General features: G+C 43.0%; 1 protein-coding gene across 1 annotated transcript; it reads right to left on the reverse strand.

The window, feature by feature from the left end:
• Window positions 1–1,225: 1,225 nt before the first annotated feature.
• Window positions 1,226–19,576, reverse strand: LOC306789840 (uncharacterized protein; the record flags this gene model as incomplete). The annotated part of the gene is made up of 44 exons (XM_079285907.1): window positions 1,226–1,486; window positions 1,571–1,854; window positions 1,962–2,150; window positions 2,383–2,499; window positions 2,668–2,805; window positions 2,952–3,059; window positions 3,148–3,303; window positions 3,421–3,528; window positions 3,824–3,952; window positions 4,200–4,271; window positions 4,421–4,528; window positions 4,906–5,013; window positions 5,203–5,277; window positions 5,517–5,580; window positions 5,898–6,076; window positions 6,214–6,324; window positions 6,722–6,865; window positions 7,041–7,208; window positions 7,332–7,496; window positions 7,668–7,886; window positions 8,080–8,187; window positions 8,453–8,524; window positions 8,604–8,787; window positions 8,877–8,983; window positions 9,352–9,424; window positions 9,546–9,697; window positions 9,887–9,976; window positions 10,372–10,530; window positions 10,696–10,800; window positions 11,765–11,828; window positions 12,196–12,249; window positions 12,338–12,382; window positions 12,458–12,529; window positions 12,613–12,657; window positions 12,765–12,848; window positions 12,984–13,025; window positions 13,166–13,201; window positions 13,795–13,860; window positions 14,371–14,487; window positions 14,954–14,998; window positions 15,201–15,335; window positions 15,723–15,794; window positions 18,048–18,090; window positions 19,536–19,576. 44 exons carry the CDS (start codon window positions 19,574–19,576, stop codon window positions 1,226–1,228), a joined length of 4,914 nt encoding a protein of 1,637 aa, XP_079142033.1.
• Window positions 19,577–19,658: the final 82 nt, after the last annotated feature.

The raw sequence follows: 19,658 nt of genomic DNA on the forward strand, positions 1-19,658 counted from the left end.
TTCCAAATTCAATTGGCTGGCAACCATTTTCGAGATCAAAACGTTTAAGGACCTATAATATGGCAACAGCTCTACCCAGTCAAGCAGACAGGGGTTGCACAACGGCCTGCAAATCTTTGAGGCTTTGTAAAAAAAAAAAAGAAAGAATCTGCACTACCCATCATATTCCATCACATTTAATCAGACTGATTACATACATGTCCCTCCCCCCCCGCTCTCTCCCTCTACCTCAACCTCCTTCTTACATCATCTAAACGTGTTCTCTTCAGCACATTAAAATGCAATGTCGACATTGCAAAAATAGTGTGGGTTTGACAAAAGGAGCTAGCCCTCAGAGTGCAAGTGCAGTACCCACTCACTGGTGAGAATCAGTGCTACAGAGGTCCCTCTGTGTTGTACCTGTACGTGTGTGTGAGGGAGAGAGCTGTGTGTGTGTGTGCCAAGATACACTGTATGCAAGTTGAATCTTTAAAAATGATTGTTTTTGAGACATTGACTTTGCCCTATCCATGATGTTGGTGGGTGGTGGTTGGAAATGTAATGATGATGTACAATCTTCTTGTGTGTATAAAACGTGCACTGTGAAAAGGTAGAGAGAGCACCGCACCGTCAGAGTCCTCTGTCTTATTGCACTGAGTGTTCTCTTGTTTTGCGTAATAAAAAAGAAAAGGATAAAAACAATGTTTGAGGAAAAAAGTACTGTATTCTGATTGTCACTTGGGTTCTGTTGAGGGAAATAAATAAATATGAACTTGAAACCCGTTATGGAAAACTGTATCCTGTTGAAATTATTCATTCACTCCCATCTTGGGATTTTGGCATGTCGGCTGTTGTTTTTCCAAACTGGGGAAGCTATTGAACTCTGAATGACTCGTAGTGTTGGAACTTTTTCAAACATTTTATTTTGAGGAGCACAACTTAGATGAAAGACTGAAAGGTCTTCAAAATATTTATCCTAAATGACCAGTCTGAAAATGGATTATTACAAAAATCTTCAGGTACAGCAGCAAGAGGATCAACTATGAAACATTTTCTTTAGGAATAGCACCTCATTGTAAATAATGACAGAGAAGAGATAGAGTGGCGGCAACATCGTATCAGATAAAGGTAACAACATGTAAATGCAACGACATATTTTTCGTCGTACATCAAATATAATCTATCTATAACTCAAAGTGGTCATCAGACTTAAAAAAATCATGAACTAAAAGTGACACGAGGTCCTTCATTGTTCTCTGAGGCAGACATGGCACTGACTGGCCTTGTGTCGCTGTTTGTCGGCTGCCTTGATGGTGCCGGGCGTCTGGGTGACAAACTGCTCTGTCTGACTGACGGTGGTCAGCCAAAAACTGTAGAGGTTGGCAAAGTAGTGACAAGAGCCGCGCGCACCCTGGCACTCTATGAACGGGTGAGTTCGGAAATCCTTAAGGCAGCTTCCGGAAGAAGCCAGAGACTGGCCCCCACCCTCATCGCCTGCCCCTGTGTGCTGAAGAGAAGAAGTGCAGCAGGGGACACATTCATTAATTCATGTTTATTTCATACGCACACTCAAGCTTTCTATCACACCCACCAGGAGGAAAGAGTACCCCGTCCACAGACTCCTCCAGCCAGGCGGGCATGGTGGGACTGTGGGATCCTGGCTGTGAAAAGCCACTGCAGGCGAAACCGTCTCGCACACCGCACAGCGGCTGATGTGGGAGCTAATCTCCAGGCCAACGAGGGGCATCATGGGTATGGGAGCAGTGGTGGAGAGCCAATAGGACTTGTCGTTGCGACTAGAGTAGTGACAGGCGCCTTTGTTGCAGTAGGAGAACGGCATGGTGGAGAAAACAGGGAGGCAGGAGCCAGCCTGGCCTACAGGTAGAGCAGGTAAAAGAAGAGAGAGAGAGAGTAAAAGAGGAACCCTATACACCCTCTAAACTTATGGACCTATGCATGAACCCAATTCCAACAACCCTGACCTAGATCTTGAGTGTGAGCCTTCTCTTGTCCCTCCAAGTAGGCCAGACTGTAGCCCACCCAGAGCCGACTGCTGCCTTCAGGGCACAGCGGAACCTGAACTGACTGGCTGTGGATTACCAAAAGGAAGCCTGTCCTTAACGCCTCCCTTCGGCCTGGGTTACCTGGATCCCCGGGTGGACCTGGGATACCTGGAGGATGGAGGGGTTGAACAAGTGGGTGACATGGGTCTAAGATCTGTTGACTTTATTTAAAGAGCAAACATTTTATCAAGAGCTTTCTACAAAAAAACGGTGTCTTTTTTCAGGAGACCGGCAGTTATCAGTCCTGTGAGTTTCTCGTATATAACTGATGTATTTAATTTGCCATCCTGTCAAAATCCTCATCCCAAATTAAGTTTGGGCTTGTTAAATGATTGTTTACCTTGAGGTCCAGCAAATCCAAGCTGACCAGCATATCCTGGGTCTCCAACAGGACCATTATGACCAGCAGGACCAGGTTTGCCAGGGAGGCCCACAAACCCTATGGGGCCCTTCTGTCCTGGAACACACAGACACAAACAAACGAGGACAAACACACACACACACACACACACACACACACATACACATACAGACTACTGAGGATGAAAACACACAACACAGATATATTCAGACACAGACATGGGAATACATATACATATGCAGAGAATATATAAAACTATCTTGCCTTTACGTCCTGGAGTTCCAGGACGACCCGTATCACCAGGGAATCCCACAGATCCTGGCTGACCACGTGGTCCTGGGAGTCCAGGGGGAGCCATCTCTGGCCTTCCATGGAAATATTCACCATTAGCACCTTTTGCACCTGGAAAAAAAACAATGTTTTGATTACCAGATGTACTGTCATAACATAACACAACACTCAGTAGCGTTGAATAAATGAGAATCAATTCTTAACTAAAGTGAAAGAAAAAATGTAAAGAATCTTAAGACATTTTCTATCTCACTCACCTGTGTCTCCAGCTGGGCCCGTTACTCCCTTGAGGCCCCAAGGCCCAGGGACCCCGATATGACCTTTGGGTCCCTGGTAACCTCTAGAACCAGCAGGACCTCTCTCACCTGTCAAAGTGCAACAACATTTAGAGTGCATGCAAGTGGATGGCAACACTGTAAATACTGACGGTAGCCGTCTGGCACTGTAATGTACCTTTTGGTCCTGTAAAGCCTGGGTAGCTCTGAGATCCAGGAGGCCCTGGGAGGCCCCCATCTCCCTTACGACCTGGTAACCCTGGGAGGCCATTTGGGCCTGGGTCTCCTTTGTTTAAAATGCTGCTGCCTGGAGTGCCTGGCTCCCCAGGAGAACCTTAAAACCCAAAGCAAAATTCCAGTTGTGGACAAATAGATTTAAAAATTCCCCACAATGTTCATTCCTAAATGGGACCACACAAATACTGAGGCACATACACACAAACACACGCACCTGGGGGTCCTGGAGGTCCTTCATATCCTTGGTCTCCGTTGGGTCCTGGCGAAGGCTTGTAGCATTCTTTGCCCGGGTTACCATGTTCACCTGGAAAGCCTAGAAGACCTGGGAGAAGAAATATACAAGACTTATATAACTTATGTCAGAAAATATACTGCATAGAGGAATAAAACTGTAACCTCATTCAATGAAAGGGAGTGAAAAACAAGTAGATTGAATAAAAAGATAACAAAACATAACACAGTCTGAGTGACCGTTACAGAATAATGCATGTTAAGTAATCATCACTGTGTTATTCCTATTGGATTCACTTCAACGGGTTGTCTTCAACAGTTCCTTTCTCCCCCATCATTATAGACAGATGCAGTAGATGCACTATTGGTGATAATGAATATGATACCTGTGGCACCAGGTGAGCCCCTCTGACCCTTGGGCCCCGGAAAATTGGCTCCTTGAGGCCCGTGCTGACCCTTGAGACCTTTGACTCCAGGAAAACCACCTGGTCCTGGAGGGCCAGGTATACCTGTGCCTTGAAGTAATAAATGAGTACATTTAAGTGTCAATAGTAAAATATCATAACATATTATGCTTTTATGGGTACTGACTGATTAACTTACTTTAATTCATACACTTTTTTGTTAGATTAGAGTGCAGCTGACCATTTATATATATACATGAACTACAAATGTACACCATCAGACAAACCATAAAAGATATGCAAAGACATGATTGCTTCATTAACTAAGTTGAAAATTATGATAAAAGACTCTTCTTACCACTTGTTCCTTTTATCCCTTTTGGACCTCTAAGCCCATCCAGTCCATCCAGGCCCAGTGGTCCAGGGAGGCCTACACAGAAATCCATAGTACAACATATGGATAATCTTGTTAGGTTATGAGCAGTCACTTCTTAGGGCCCCTTTTGACACATAATTCAAGCCAATACAAATAAACTAATAGAGACTTACAATGCCTGTACCCTGACATTATGTTAGTACCTGTAGGCCCATATGGGCCCGGTGGGCCCGGGGGTCCCAGACCTCCAAAATCGCCCGGAGAACCTGGAACACCTGGACGACCCGATGGGCCACGAGGTCCAAGGAAGCCTGTAGAGACGCACAAAAAAAGAGCTCAAACCAACAACGTGCATAGAGGCACAATATTCAAAGTGCTTGATAGACATTGATGCAACATTTAAGATCTGGCTCATATTGTTTTAATGGCTGAAGGACAAAATGAGAATTGCTGGAAACTGGAGCTGTCATTTACTGCCATTGAATGTTCGTTTATATATTTTTTTCTCTCTGATGATTTACAACTGTGTGACATCTCACAACGGGGTGCAAGTTCTTCTTCTTCTCCTGATTCTGACTGAAAGCTATGATTCCTAAGTTCAAAGGTAAACAACAGCAGCATTCCTTCATTTTCAAATTATTGCTGCAGTACATATAGGTTGTCTTTCTAAGTCTTCACTGGAAATCACCTGGTCCTCCTTGTCTTCCTGGTTCACCACCAATCCCTCGTTGTCCAGGCTGTCCTGACCTTCCCTGGGGTCCTGGGTCCCCCGGATCTCCTGGACTCCCTCTGGGTGCTCGAGGGAAATATTTGTGGATGGAAGTTAATTTCCAGTTTTACATCCACTTACAGTATTGTATGTAGACCTGGAAACTGACAGACGGCCTCAAGACAAGTTGAACTAAAAATGTATTTGAGTCTCTCCTCATCAGTTGAAGTCATTTATAACTCCTAAGGTCTCCAGGGTGGCATTTTCTTAACTCACCACTGGGTCCATCCTCCCCTGGCAGTCCTTTGGCTCCAGGTGGACCAGGTGTTCCATAAGACTGTCCTGGCTCACCTGGAACAGATTTGTTCAGCTTTCAGTCCAACTGAATGACATGGGTATAAAATCCCGAGAGATTTTACTTGAGCTTCATTGTTACATATGCATTCATTAGAACAATAGCATATTGTGTTTGATGAACCCAACACAATTATAAATGATCCAATCTGCTGTGGATTCACATCCTGTTGTATAAACTTTTTCTCTTTGTCTTCAATCATTCAATCATTATATATCTCTCTCTTTTGACTCACCCTTGGCTCCTGGAAATCCTGGTGACCCTGGGATACCGGATTGTCCCCTTGCTCCATGATCTCCCTTTAACAGACATCAACACATTCAAACTATCTAACATCACTTTTGAATACAATACAATTAATCATGTGTCTTGTCTCAGATATATTACATAAGCAGTCTAGGACGAGCCTTAAACCTAATCCATGCCGTTCACAGAAGATGATAATAATGGTGCATATGGCTGTGCATTACAGACTGTTGGGATTGTCAGAAATGATTTGCTGCTGGTACAACATGTGACACAAGTGGCAGCTATTTTCTATTTGGGTGTCTACTGGACAGACACAGACAAGCTTTCTCTAAAGTTATGAAGACAATAAATTTGATTCATTGTGTACCAGATCTCCACCATGTCCAGGATATCCCCTTGGACCAGGGAAACCTTTGATCCCTGGGTACCCAGAAGATCCAGGTATTCCTGCCCTGCCTGGAGCACCAGTGCTGCCTTTAAACCCTGGCGTACCAGGCCATCCCTCAGGCCCCGAATCACCTGCCACTCCCCTTGGGCCCTTTAAGCCTGTAGGTGGCAAAACAAATGAGATATTCCTGTCCTATAAATCACATCGATATTAAGTATGTGTAGTTAAGTCCCTGGGTATTAAATGTATTATCTTGTTTCAATAAGATATGTAAGTTAAGGGACAGCTTCATTGCCTGCAGGTCCTTGTTGTCCTGATGGCCCCTTCCTTCCTGGAAGTCCTGATGGGCCTTTGGTTACATTCACGATCCCTGATGGTCCTCTTAATCCTGGTGGACCATGTACACCTGGATGGACCACAGAGTTGAGATGAAATGCTCATTAACCTAAATTAAACATCATCCTCATTCATCTGCATCTAGTGCTGTAGCTGTAAATCCACTACTGTAGCTGTATACAGGCCGTCTGTTGTACAACTACTGTGGACATCCTTGTCAAGAGCTAGTATCTTATACATGTTATATCTTTAGGTTATATGGCCTCACGCCATGATTTACGCCATTCAAATATTCTAAATATATGTTTCTGTGTATTACAACACATCCAAAGGCATAGACACATTTTTTATATTTTGGTAATTTCCTGCTTGGTAAATATTTACGATTATCAAAAAAACATTATGCCATGGCGCCTGGCAAGACTGAGTATAGCTGGCGTAGTCTTGGTATGCATACAGGGACTTACCTTTATTACCGGGCTGTCCTGGGGGTCCAGTGTCACCTGGGCGACCATGAAAGCCTCTCTCTCCTTGTCTACCTCTGGGTCCCGCAGGTCCAAGACGACCTGGTAAACCTCTGGTCCCAGCCCTGCCTAGGTACCCACGTTCACCTACATGAATTGAAAGGAAAAGCCTAATTTCAATCAGGACAGACTACTTTACAGATATATTGTTGATAAAATGTAGACCAGACCTTTTTAGGAAGATTTTTCTTGGAGTGTGATGCTACTGTGTAGTTTTAAACTAATATTTTACATGATTTCACATGACAGACCAGTGGTTCACCTTTCTGTCCTGGCCAGCCATCGGTCCCAAGATTTCCTGAGGGGCCAGAGGGACCTCTTGGTCCTGCTGGGCCTGGAAAACCGGGAGGGCCGGGGAAACCTTCTGGACCCCTGTGTCCATGACCAGGTAGACCTGTATCTCCCTTAACACCCTTCTGACCAGAGTAGCCTATGCAACATTATATATTTCAATGACAAATATGTTAATGGCTACAAATTAATGAATGTAATCTGAGATTAATCTTGATCTGTTTAAGTGACGTAATTTTGCTTGTTGCTGCTGTGGGCTTACCTGGTACTCCACTCTGTCCAGGGTTTCCTGGAGGTCCTGAAGGGCCTGGAGGTCCACTCACGTCACACACAGTGCAGGGTGGGCCTGGGGGACCAGTGAATCCAGGGTCACCATTGTCTCCTGGCTCTCCTTTCCAACCAGGTCGTCCAGGTTGGCCTTGTACGCCTGTTATTACAAGGCAGTGATGGTCAATCAATTATAACGTACAGGAAAGAATAGGTGGTACACTGCAACTTGAGTAAAGCTGGTATTTTTTCAGTGATATAAGCCACATTAGCTAACGCCTAAGTTGCTGAGTAGTTTGTTTGTGTTCACTTAAATATGAATGAAACTTACCTTGAGGCCCTAGGTTTCCAGGAAGTCCACGGAGTCCGCTTGTGCCCCGAGCCCCAGGGCGGCCGGGTGGGCCAGTATCACCTGGCCTCGCAGAGAGGACATCTCCTGGGTCACCCTTCCTGCCTGGAAGTCCTGGTAACCCAGGAAGGCCTGAAGGGCCATCCAGGCTACTTCCACTTGGACCAGGGTCACCTGGATCCCCATTTAAACCTTGAGGACCTTTTAAAAATAAGAGAGGTCTATAGTTTAGGTGTTCAAACAGCACTCCTGACTGTATAATTGATGATTAACGGACAAATTCCTTGCGGTGTGAATGCTTGATGATCCTTGAATCTTGGCCCACCAGTGAAAAAATTGATACCTGAAAATATGTGTATAATTTTAATTTGACAACATTTTAAAGAGTTGTTACCGAGCAGTCCAATCCCTCCAGTTGCACTGTCATCTCCTTTCATGCCTTTCAGGCCTGGGAATCCCAGAGTTCCCTGAGCACCGCCTCTTCCTCGCTCACCTGGAATCCCTACAAGCGGCCAAAGAAAACTTGACTTGCAACATGGATCGAAATTGTTTCAGGGGTCATGAATCAGGTTTATTTCATGACATGTGGCTTAGTACGGTATGTCCAGCCAATTCTGTCATCAACTTCCAAGCAACTTTTCTCAGAACTTTAGAAAAGTCGGATTAATGGACACGACACTTGGACTGGTGAACAAACAATTGTTTTTTACAGTGCCTGGATGCAGTGATGATGTTTTTTAAAGATGTGTAACACCTGTAAAACCTACCCGGTGAGCCTGGCTCTCCCTTCAGACCAGGTGATCCAATCTCATTTTCATGACAGCAGTCCTCAGTTTCACCTGGTGAGACAAAAACAACATACTTTTAGCCCATGACACTGGCTTGTTGTGTGAATCTCAATTTAAGCCAGTCTCTGACCTGGAGGGCCTGGTCGTCCAGGAATTCCGGAGGGGCCAGGAAGTCCCTGATAACCTTTATGTCCAGATTGCCCCTTAGGGCCTGGAACACCATGACCTGGGAGGCCTAGGAGCCCTGGAAACCCTTTTGGTCCAGCAACACCAGGGTAACCTTTGGGACCAGGTAATCCTGCATATCCAGCACCCTGCAAAAAAAATTACCTGATACAATAACTGCAAAACCAAAAAAGTTCCATAAATTACATATTACAGTCCTTAAAATGTAAACTCTGACCAGTGTTCCATGGTCCCCTGTGGGCCCAGGAGGGCCATCCAGTCCTGGCCTACCTTCTGCTCCAGGAGGACCAGAATGTCCGGGGACTCCTTGGTTACCCTTGGCACCTTTCAACAACAAAAATAAACTGACGATATTAGGCAATCAATGTTTAATAACCCTTAGTATAGGCATGTATGAAACAGATCTTTGTTTTAAAAATTGACAAAAAGCACAAAGTTACCAACAGACAAATGTTCATTTTTTGTTTCAAGCTACTGTTGTGCTGAAGAACAGACTGAATACAGTGCTGAATACAGTGCACTGTAAGGCAATCGCCTTACTGTCGTGTTTGGTGAACATAAACAAATAAATGTTGACTTAGAATTCTGCCATCCTCTGTAGAGCTTATTGTCCAAGCATTTAAAACATCTATTCTCTTTGCTTGTATAATAATACTGTGTATGGTACAATTTTGATGTTAACATGTGCTCACCTTTTCCATCTACCACAGAGGTGTGACCTTTTTGACCCTTTTGTCCTTTTATACCAAGAATTCCTAGAAAGCCCTGAAAGAAAACACAAAGTCAGATAAAAAATTAATTTAAAAAAGTCACTGCTGCTAATTTTAATACATGTTTAAGAAAATTGCGGTTAACTATTAGTTAGTTAGAGTGCTGCGGTCATTACATGTGGTCCTCTTGGACCCTCGTATCCTATCAGTCCTGGGTCTCCTTTAAATCCCTGAGTTCCAGGTAACCCTGGAGGTCCTGGATAACCAACTGGACCAGGGGGGCCTTCCGTTCCCCCAGCAGACCTACAGTCACATTCCCCTGGACAACCTATAGGACACAAGATGATAACAATGAATGGCTATGAAGTAGCATATTCCTATACTGTACAACTATACACACTGCATATAAACTAAATCTGTTCCAGTGAATTCCTGCAGGATGTTTCTAGAGGATGCTACAGAGAAGAACACAATTTCTGCTTGTGGTAACTAATGCATATGAACCATCACAGATCACCTTTAAGTCCCGTGACCCCTTGGTTTCCAGGATATCCTTTGGGTCCCATGTCACCAGGGTCTCCCGGGTAACCAGGCTCACAGTAGTAATCTGTGAATCAACATAAGTTAAAAAAAACTCAGCTTGTAGTTTTGATGCATGAATTAGTGGTCTCCTTTCATCAAAAGAACTCACCTCCACATCCTGACCAAGAATGCCACGTATAAAGACAGACAGACAGACAGACAGACAGACAGACAGACAGACACACACACACACACACACACACACACACCCACACCACACACACACACACACACACACACACACACACACATACACACACACGCACACACACAAGCCAGAAGGTAAGTAAGCATTCAAATGAACATGCACAAAAACATGACAAGTTTACAATCATTCGAATAATGAAATTACATTTGTGAGATGAACTAACACATAGAGGAAACTCCTTTGCGTCTAATATGAAGGAAGTAATAATATACCTGGAGGACCCGGGGGGCCTGTGACACCTTTATGTCCAAGGAGTCCTTTGGTTCCCTTTAGGCCCGGAAACAGATTTTCCAAGTTGTTATACCGCCCTGGCTCTCCCTTGTAGCCCTTCGGACCAAGGAAACCTCGTGGACCAGGCAGACCCGGCTCTTCTAGGAAGGTGTGAGTGACGAAATGAAAATTCAAGCAAGGTAGGGTCAAGACTGACTGGGTTTCTAGCTGTAGGTCAAATCCTGAACAGAGTGAGTGATGTACTCAGAGATATGTAATGCATGAAGCAAGGAGTAACCTGAAAGTTGAAGATGGCAAACTCTGACCTGGTATTGTTAACCCTCGGGGGCCAGGAGGTCCATGCATGCCCATGAACCCAGGGTCACCATGGGGTCCACGCGTTCCAGGATACCCTCGGTCACCTTTAACACCTAACCCACACAGACATAGGAGCATGAAAAAGTCAGTAATACTTGATTATTTTCAAACAGTAATTATCGTTATTTACTGATATAACAAGAGAGTTTAAACAGTGGAGAAGTGGATTCTGCTGCAGGAGTGGTTCGAGAAGGTTCTATAGTTGATACTTTTTGTGACGAACATAGTTCAAGTTGACCACAGCTTTAAACATTTCAACACTCCAGTGGGTAAGTGTTTGATTCTCAAAACGTAGTTTCTGAATGCAGTACACTTTAAAGGGGACATATGCTCATTTTCAGGTCCATATTTGTATGTTAGGTTTCTACTCAAACATGTTTACATGTGATAATGTTCAAAAAAACACATTCTTTTGTCATACTGTCTGACTGAATATGCCTGTATTCTTCACCCTCTGTCTGCAAACGATCCCTTTCAGCACCAGTTTCTTTCAGCCCCACTCACGGAAAACCCCAGTTTGCTCTGATTAGCTTGCAAGATAAATATTGTGCGCCATTGCGAAGGCAGTTCTCAAGCCGTGGGGTTGAGATCCTCTGATGAGAGGCGGTATGTTCTAATGAGCTGCATGTGACATAGGAAGGGGAGTCAAATCTGAATGGCTTGTTGAATAAAGTTTAGGCAGTCCAAAAAAAGAAAGTCTTATTTCACAGTTTGTGGGTTGGTTGGCACTCAAGATGGCCAAATGTGTGTGCAGAAGCACTGATGTTTTGAATGATATGTCCCCTTTTTAAACACCCCACTAGACTGTAAGGCTATTTCCAGTGGAGCGCATGTCTAAAATCTCTACAGTGAAGACAACATTGTTTTGCTAATGTTCTTTGGTAACATTGGCCAAAACTGTAAGACTAAGATTGTAAACTGTTGACCTTTAGATCAAGAACTCGTAATAAATGTTTATTATTAAATCATATAATCATATTTCTAATAAAGCTAGTGCAGCTACTGCTGTGGTCTCACCTCTGGCATCACTTCCATTGTGAAAGTTCAGGGGTCCGGGGAGACCTGCATCTCCCAGGTAACCCTGTTGGATGCAAACACAGTGACAGAAACTTTGGTCATGAATAGAAAATGACAGTGATGTTTATAATATTTCCAAAGATGAGAAGAGCGATCAGAAATGGCAGGTCTCAGGTCCAGTAGCTGTAATTATCCCATTGAGCAACCACCAGAGGGCAGCAGATAACATATCACAAAGATGCCAGCAACCATCTGTCCCACAGGAGAGTTTAGATCCAAGTCATCAATAACTAAGACCTTTTATTTTCCCTCCCAGCAGCGCTTTGCACTAACAATAGTCATCTTTTACAGACAAGTGGCTTCTGTTTGCAACTGATACAAGCTTTGTTCAAACTCTGATGCACATTATTTGATGTCTATGTAAAGCTCACCTTTGGTCCATTTCTTCCAATGAGACCTGGATATCCTTTTTCTCCAGGCAAACCCTGAAAATATATCAATGTATTGAGCCTTAAACAATTGCTGATGTATAGTAACATATTGGGAGGCTAAGGCTTAATGTCACAGGTGTACCTCAGGGCCTAGAGGTCCATCTCTACCAGGAAATCCTGGAAGACCCTAGAGATGGAAACAATGGAGTGAATACCGTATGTCTGTCTAAAAGCATGTTCCAGTTTGAGTTAATCTACCTACCCTAACTCCAGGGAAACCAAGGATTCCTTGCTCTCCTTTTATTTGTTGGATATATGTGTCTCCTCTACCACCCTGATAAGGAAGAAAATGCAAATAAAATACCTTTCTCTTTCTCTCAGACACACCCATATGCTTACATACAGGATTAAACTCACGCTTATGCCCTTTGGTCCACATGGTCCAGCAAGACCTCGGTCTCCCTGAGAAGCAAGAAAGACAATCAAGAAAAATAAGACATGTATTTTACTTTATACAGTTCAATGCAGTAATTAAAAATAAGCAGTCTACATGAGAGATTTGCCTTCACCTTGTAGCCTTTGGGTGGAATGAAGCCTGGAGGGAATTCTATGACTTCTTCTGGTCCTTGTAGTCCAGGTGAGCCTTGCTCACCCTGCAATATGGAATTAAATGGGTGAAGATGTTTACTAGATCGGTTGTAAGCATGCTCATAAACTTTCACACAGACACATACACACAGCGCAAAAACCTCAGTGCATGGCTGTCAAAGGCCAAAGTGGATTCTTACATCGTCACCTTTAGCTCCTGCCAGTGATCCTCCGGGGTCGCCCTGCACAACAACCAAAAGATTAGTACGGCTTTATGTTTGAGTGGATGTGTGTGTGTGTGTGTGTGTGTGCGCGTGTGTGTGTGCGTGCACAAAAGGATTTTCTTTCAGCACTGGGAAAGATTGTGAAACAGCTGACTCACTGGTAGTCCTCTCACACCTTTAGATCCTTCCAAGCCCTAAATGGGAACATACATCCATGTTCAACATTATACAAATACAGCATTTCTTCTTGTAATGTAGATCATGAATAATAGTGGTCCAATATGTTGCTGCAAACTGTGCAAGTTATATAATAGTCTTAATTAAAACATATACAAAAAGGAATACCTGTGCACACAACAATTAAGACTTTTCACCTGAATTCCATCAGGGCCAGGAGGGCCAGAGTGGCCTTCTGTCCCAATGAATCCTTGTCTTCCCTGAGTTAAAAAAAGCACAAAAAAAACCAGAATCTTAAAGAAAATAAACATGAAATTGTGTCGACTTAACTAAAAGCACGGCGTATGATTTAAAATATGTAATCCTTGCTTCATCTTTTAGCTTAATATTACTGAGGAATACTGCTTTGCTGTCAGAATAAGAAAATAAAACGTACAGGCAGACCACGCTCTCCATTTCTACCACGATCCCCCTGTAAGATGACATGAATCAAAGATAAGAACACTGTAAATTGCAAATAAGCATGAAGCTGCTCAAACAGAAACGGGGTTTGACATTGGTGAAGCCCAGTCCATCTTTATCTGAGTCTCTCCAGACCGGAGGAACTTACAGGAAGCCCCGGAAGGGTAGCGCCGTACAAAGGTTCTCCTTTAATTCCTTTAGGTCCGTGTGATCCCTGATGAGAAGACACAATACATGTTGACATTAGACACATTATCAATAACTTTGAATAATGTTCAGTAAGAATGTTGAACATCTAGTACCGATGTTCATTAGTCAGTTGGTTAGTCCTACGATATCTGCTTGTTGCGTCTGATGAATTATGCAACTAGAGCTATTGAGGGAAAGATCGCCACGATTTTATTTACACATTTTAAAAAGCTAACTGCTGTTTGGAGACCGGCCAAAAACTCATGCCTCAGGTCTACATGTCCAACCCAGACCGCCACAAACTTAATTATCTTTGTACTATTTGAATGTCACACTACTTTACCGATTTGCCGCTAAAGCTGAATGCTGGCATTGGACGTGAATCTTGACCTGCAGAACTATCAAAAAAGAATAAATCTCATGTGCTTTACATTGCTACAGAAGTTTTGTCGAAAGGCTAGAGAGGGACATTTGCAGGTGTCACTACTGACTGAATAACGGCGAACAGAAACATCAGAGCAGGAGCTCTACTCACCGGCAGCCCATGGAGACCATCCAAACCAGGAATACCAGAGACTCCTGGTCGACCCCTTGTCCCATTACAGCCGTCCAACCCTGGGAAACCAGGCTCACCGCCTGCTCCAGGGTGGCCCTGAAGAATTTAGTACAGTTATTGTGGCGACGTATAATTGCAATGCATTTGAGGCTAAAATTACGACCTCTCTGACTCTAGTTGAGGATGATAAAGAAAGCACGCCTTACAGCATTCATGGCTTCAGGCCTATAGTTTATCTTCAATATTTCATAATTATATACTGGTTACGGTGAACAACTTGAGTTTTTATGAAACACAAACACTTGAGTAGTGAAGAGGCAGCTGCATTCGGCACGAAGTAAAACCAGGCTAATCTACAGTGAGCCATGATGTGGCCACTAGAGGGCACACAAGACACACGTTCATCGTGGTACACACCATAGTGGTACAATTGAGCTGTGCGGGTTTTGGGAAGGTGGTGCAACCCTCCAGAGGTTTGCACACATCTACGGGATCATTTTTGAGCTGCATGTTTCTTTTTATGATTCGTAGATGACATTTTCAACAACATCAGTTGACTTACTGGTGAGCCATCATTACCAGGAAAACCAGGAACACCAGTCTTGCCCTAAAATGTAAAAAAAAAAGAAAAAGAATATGGGCACCATTCATGTATTACAGGGCTATATTGCCTTATTCACTCCCAACCCCACCTTTCTTTTTTATCACTGACATATTTACATGTACACACATGTTGTACATGTCTAATAATATAGACTTATTATACACACACACACACACACACACACAACATGAACATGCACACTAACGCGGTCTCCTTTGGGCCCCTCTGGGCCATGTGATCCCTCTGCTCCCCTTCTGCCCTTCTCTCCAGGTGACCCCTCACGTGCCCATGGTCCCATTGGTCCCCGGGTGCCTTGTTGGCCTGGCTTCCCTGGAGCTCCCTACAAAGAGAAAAGTCATGTATATAAAACTTTAACTTTTAACTTCTGTTGTTGTGTCATTTTTAGGATTACGATATTTTTTTCCCCACTTAAGGATCAATGAGTTATCTGTGGATTGTATTTACAGCTCTATCTGCAACCACGGATTTAGGGTTGTCATTTACAACTTTGACTTAAGTCTGTGGAACAATATTTTCTGCTCGTCAATTAATTTACAATTGAGACATTGAACATTCAAGGTAATTGTGGAGAAATTAATGTGACTATTTCCAGTAGTTTAATATATTTCTAATGAGGAAAATAAACTACAATTCAAAATATGAACCTTACTGTGAGAGTAATTAAGGATAACGTGCCAAAGCATGAGAAGAAAAAGTGAATTCATACCCGTGCACCTTTGGCAGGAAGACACTGGCATACAGAGCAGTTTCTGCCTTGACACGGGCCTTCAATGTCCCCCTGAAACAACAAACAGACTGATTATTACTACATTTAAGAGAAAGAGACTGAGACTGTCTGAGGCTGCATGTGTGTCTAAGCAGAGCAGAAGACAGTAAGGGGTCAGAGCAGACATCAGATAAGGTTGTGTTATGGGCATTTCGCACATTCCAAAATATTTTACACCTTTGAGAATAAGCCTTGAGAATGAACACATTTCCCTGCGGAGACTGGACGGTCCTGATAAGAAAGCTTTAAACAAATCAATGGTCTCACGTTGATTTGGGTAAATAATGGGCACTCTGACCTTGATGAGAAAGAAAGCTCACACAGCGCTTCACGGCTCTCATAATGAACATCTTGCTGAAAAACGAGTCCACACCTCCAGATGCCAAGTATTCCCACCGCTGTGTGTGGGGAGTTTTACAGTGTCTGTCTCACAAACATTTACCGTAGTAATGTTTTCTCAAAGCTTACTAAATATTTGGATAAGTTTATGCTGGTGCAATTTAATTCAGTCGCACATCTGCTGTCCCACTTTCTCTTTTAGTCCAAACATTCATGGCTATCTCCTGCATCAGTCCCAAATAACATACAACCGTTGGCTGAGTCTTGGACAGGCCAGAGCATTCAGAGCATTAGCCAAATTTGGAACACACAGTGAGAAGTAAAAACCACTGGGATGTCTCCACTGCCACATGACATAGCAGCTAAACAACAGTTAGCTACGTCCAGACCAGCTTCCAACTAGCTTATATGTCGAAAAATGTGTCAAATAAAAAAAATATGAAGTGCATGTAAATGTCACCTTGTTATTATTAGCATATTAAAACACGTGACACAACAGTAAGAGACAGAGCTCTTTTCTGAGAATGTGAAGTTAAAAAAATCAAGCACATAATTGAATGTTTAATGTTTAAAAGTGAAACGATTCTCTAAATTGGTATGTGTAGTGACATAATGTTAAAACATAAACTAACGCCGCCATAAACAATTTAAATGCCTGGCCTGGGAAGCAACAATAGACTGTAGGAATCCTATTGTGCTCCAACACAATTTTGCCTTGCTATCTGGGGACATGTGTTTCCAGCTAATGCATGTATCTGCATCGAGATAATATTTGTAAAATCCAATGCCAATATCAATATTAATAGTATATTAATTGTTGTGCCTAACATAAAATAAACATTCCAGATTATTATTCCCTTAAATTTGTGTGTTTGTTTTGAAGAATTGTACCCTGATATACACTGAATGGGACATTTTTCATTCGAAAAATGTGTCCTTGCTCTCTAGTGGACAAACTATGAAATAATGATACTGTCTCGATTATCTTAAACATACATCATTTTGGACATTTCTATACTGTGGTTTTTTTTGTTACTTACGAGCTAACATATACACCAATACAGGTATATGCAATAAGTCAACTTGGCCAATATATCTGCCGTGCCAGTTCATCAGTCTCGCTGTAGTGTACTGTCTTTGACTACAAAAAGAACCCCAAGCAGTCCTGCACAATGCAGGGAAATGGAAGTTACTTGGGGACAAATACTATAAACAAATAGGAAGCAACACGTACAGTTTCCAGGTACATCAAGTACATCAGGGATTTTCTTTCTGGAAAATCATTAACCGGTACTTCATTCGCATTGGGTTTGGGAGGAAAAAGATATACACTTTTTTTTCCTATCATCAGGTTCGGGAAAATATTTGCATTGCGTTGGTGGTTTGTTGTTTTTGATAGGCCTAAACTACATTCCAGGCTACCACAGTAGCAGCAGCAGTGTTTACAAGAATGAAGTTGGAATTCAACTTTACATGTTGTATTTCAATTCGCTTCAGTCCAGTACAACTTCCTCACAAAGTCATCTCAACAAGAACTAATCTTTTTTTAAATTATGTTTACGTCAGGGCTATTTCACAGCTTAGCACGTGCATGTGTTTCAGCCAGTGTACCTTTAAAGCATGTTTTATCTATTGAGGTGCTCGTTCACTTGATCATTTAAACATAGTCTTGAAATCTCTCTGAGGGAAAAGGTGCTCCTCTTCATTGGTCTTGTTCTTGTTCAAGCGCATATGTTGCTGCATTTTGAATTACAGTAAATGTCTGCTGTGTCTTACAATGTGTCGGATGTCTGAGTTTGAGAAGAATGCACATAGTGCATAATGGTTGTTCTCAGCATGATAGATTTGAAGGTTGTCATATTTGTGATATTATGTATGAATCTAAATGTGTGTGTTGTAATGAAGACTTATAAAGGAAAGTCTTACTGCATTGAGCTGCTGCGCAAAGACGACCAGGACAAGGATCCACCTGTGAATGTAACAGTGGTAATAGATTAGCTGTGGTCTGATTTAGCCGCAGCTAATGAATCCGAATAACTGCTTCTTAAACTGTGAGACACAAAACGAGACAGGATTTGCGCGCGGTGAAAGTGGAAATGCTGGCTGGCCTGCTGCCAACACATTACAAACCTCACAGAATTCACAATTGTATTCATGAAAATGAAATCTGAACAAGACAAAAGTCCACTTGATGAATTGTTGCACATTAGCTTGTAATGTGCTGCTCTTGTGTGCAGGAGGACTAAAACGCCACCCGTAGAGACAGAAAGTGAAAATAATGTTTTCTATGCAAACTCGTCACACTGCAGGTGACAAAGTGCAAGTCTGTGCCTGTGTGTGTGAGTGTGAGTGTGTGTGTGTGTGTGAGAGAGAGAGTGTGTGGGTGTGTGTGTGTGTGTGTGTGTGTGGGTGTGTGTGTGAGAGTGTGTGTGAGTGTGTGTGTGTGTGTGTGTGTGTGTGAGAGAGTGTGTGTGACTGTGTGTGTGTCTGAGTGTGTGTGTGTGTGTGTGTGTGTGTGTGTGTGAGAGAGTGTGTGTGACTGTGTGTGTGTGTGTGTGAGAGAGTGTGTGTGACTGTGTGTGTGAGTGTGTGTGTGTGTGTGTTTGTGAGAGTGTGTGTGAGAGAGTGTGTGTGAGTGTGTGTGTGTGTGTGAGAGAGAGTGTGTGTGAGTGTGTGTGTGTGTGTGTGTTTGTGAGAGTGTGTGTGAGAGAGTGTGTGTGAGTGTGTGTGTGTGTGTGAGAGAGTGTGTGTGTGTGTGTGTGGGTGTGTTTGTGAGAGTGTGTGTGAGAGAGTGTGTGTGAGTGTGTGTGTGTGTGTGAGAGAGAGTGTGTGTGAGTGTGTGTGTGTGTGTGTGTGAGAGAGTGAGTGTGTGTGTGTGTGTGTGTGAGAGAGAGAGAGAGTGTGTGTGAGTGTGTGTGTGTGACAGAGTGCGTGTGAGTGTGTGTGTGTGTGTGAGAGTGTGTGTGAGTGTGAGTGTGTGGGTGTGTGTGTGTGTGTCTCGGTGTAATGGAGGTCAGTTACTACACAGCTTCTTCAAACTGGAATGCAAATACGCAGATGTGTTGAAATCTGAGTAAACAAGCAATAAGAGTGTTTGTCTTCGGGTGAAAAGGTTTACAAAGTTGGGGATGTGAATGCCATCAAACTTCATGAGACATATCTCCTTTTGTTTACACTACATGGGTTCATGACATCTATAGATATATATTCACTGCAGATGAAAGTATTGTTTAAAGACAACTGAGATTTTGACAAAAATGTATTTGTTGTGATATTAGCAGTGTGTCTTTCCACACCAGGTCTTCCACATTTGTATAGATGTGGGTGCTGTTACGGATAACAAAAAGATAATATGCATGTGGCATTGCTCTTATTGCTAATATTTCTTATGAATATTGTTACGGTGAGACTCACCTGAGCGGGCACAGAGTTACAACAGCAGCAGAGGATCCCATCTCTCATCTCATTGGTCTGCTAAACAGGTGAGTATTGGCCTCAGTGCTGCCCCCTGTGGTGGATAAAAGGAAGCACGAAACA

This window comes from Melanostigma gelatinosum (assembly GCF_949748355.1).
Source record: "Melanostigma gelatinosum genome assembly, chromosome: 15".
Lineage (NCBI taxonomy): Eukaryota > Metazoa > Chordata > Actinopteri > Perciformes > Zoarcidae > Melanostigma > Melanostigma gelatinosum.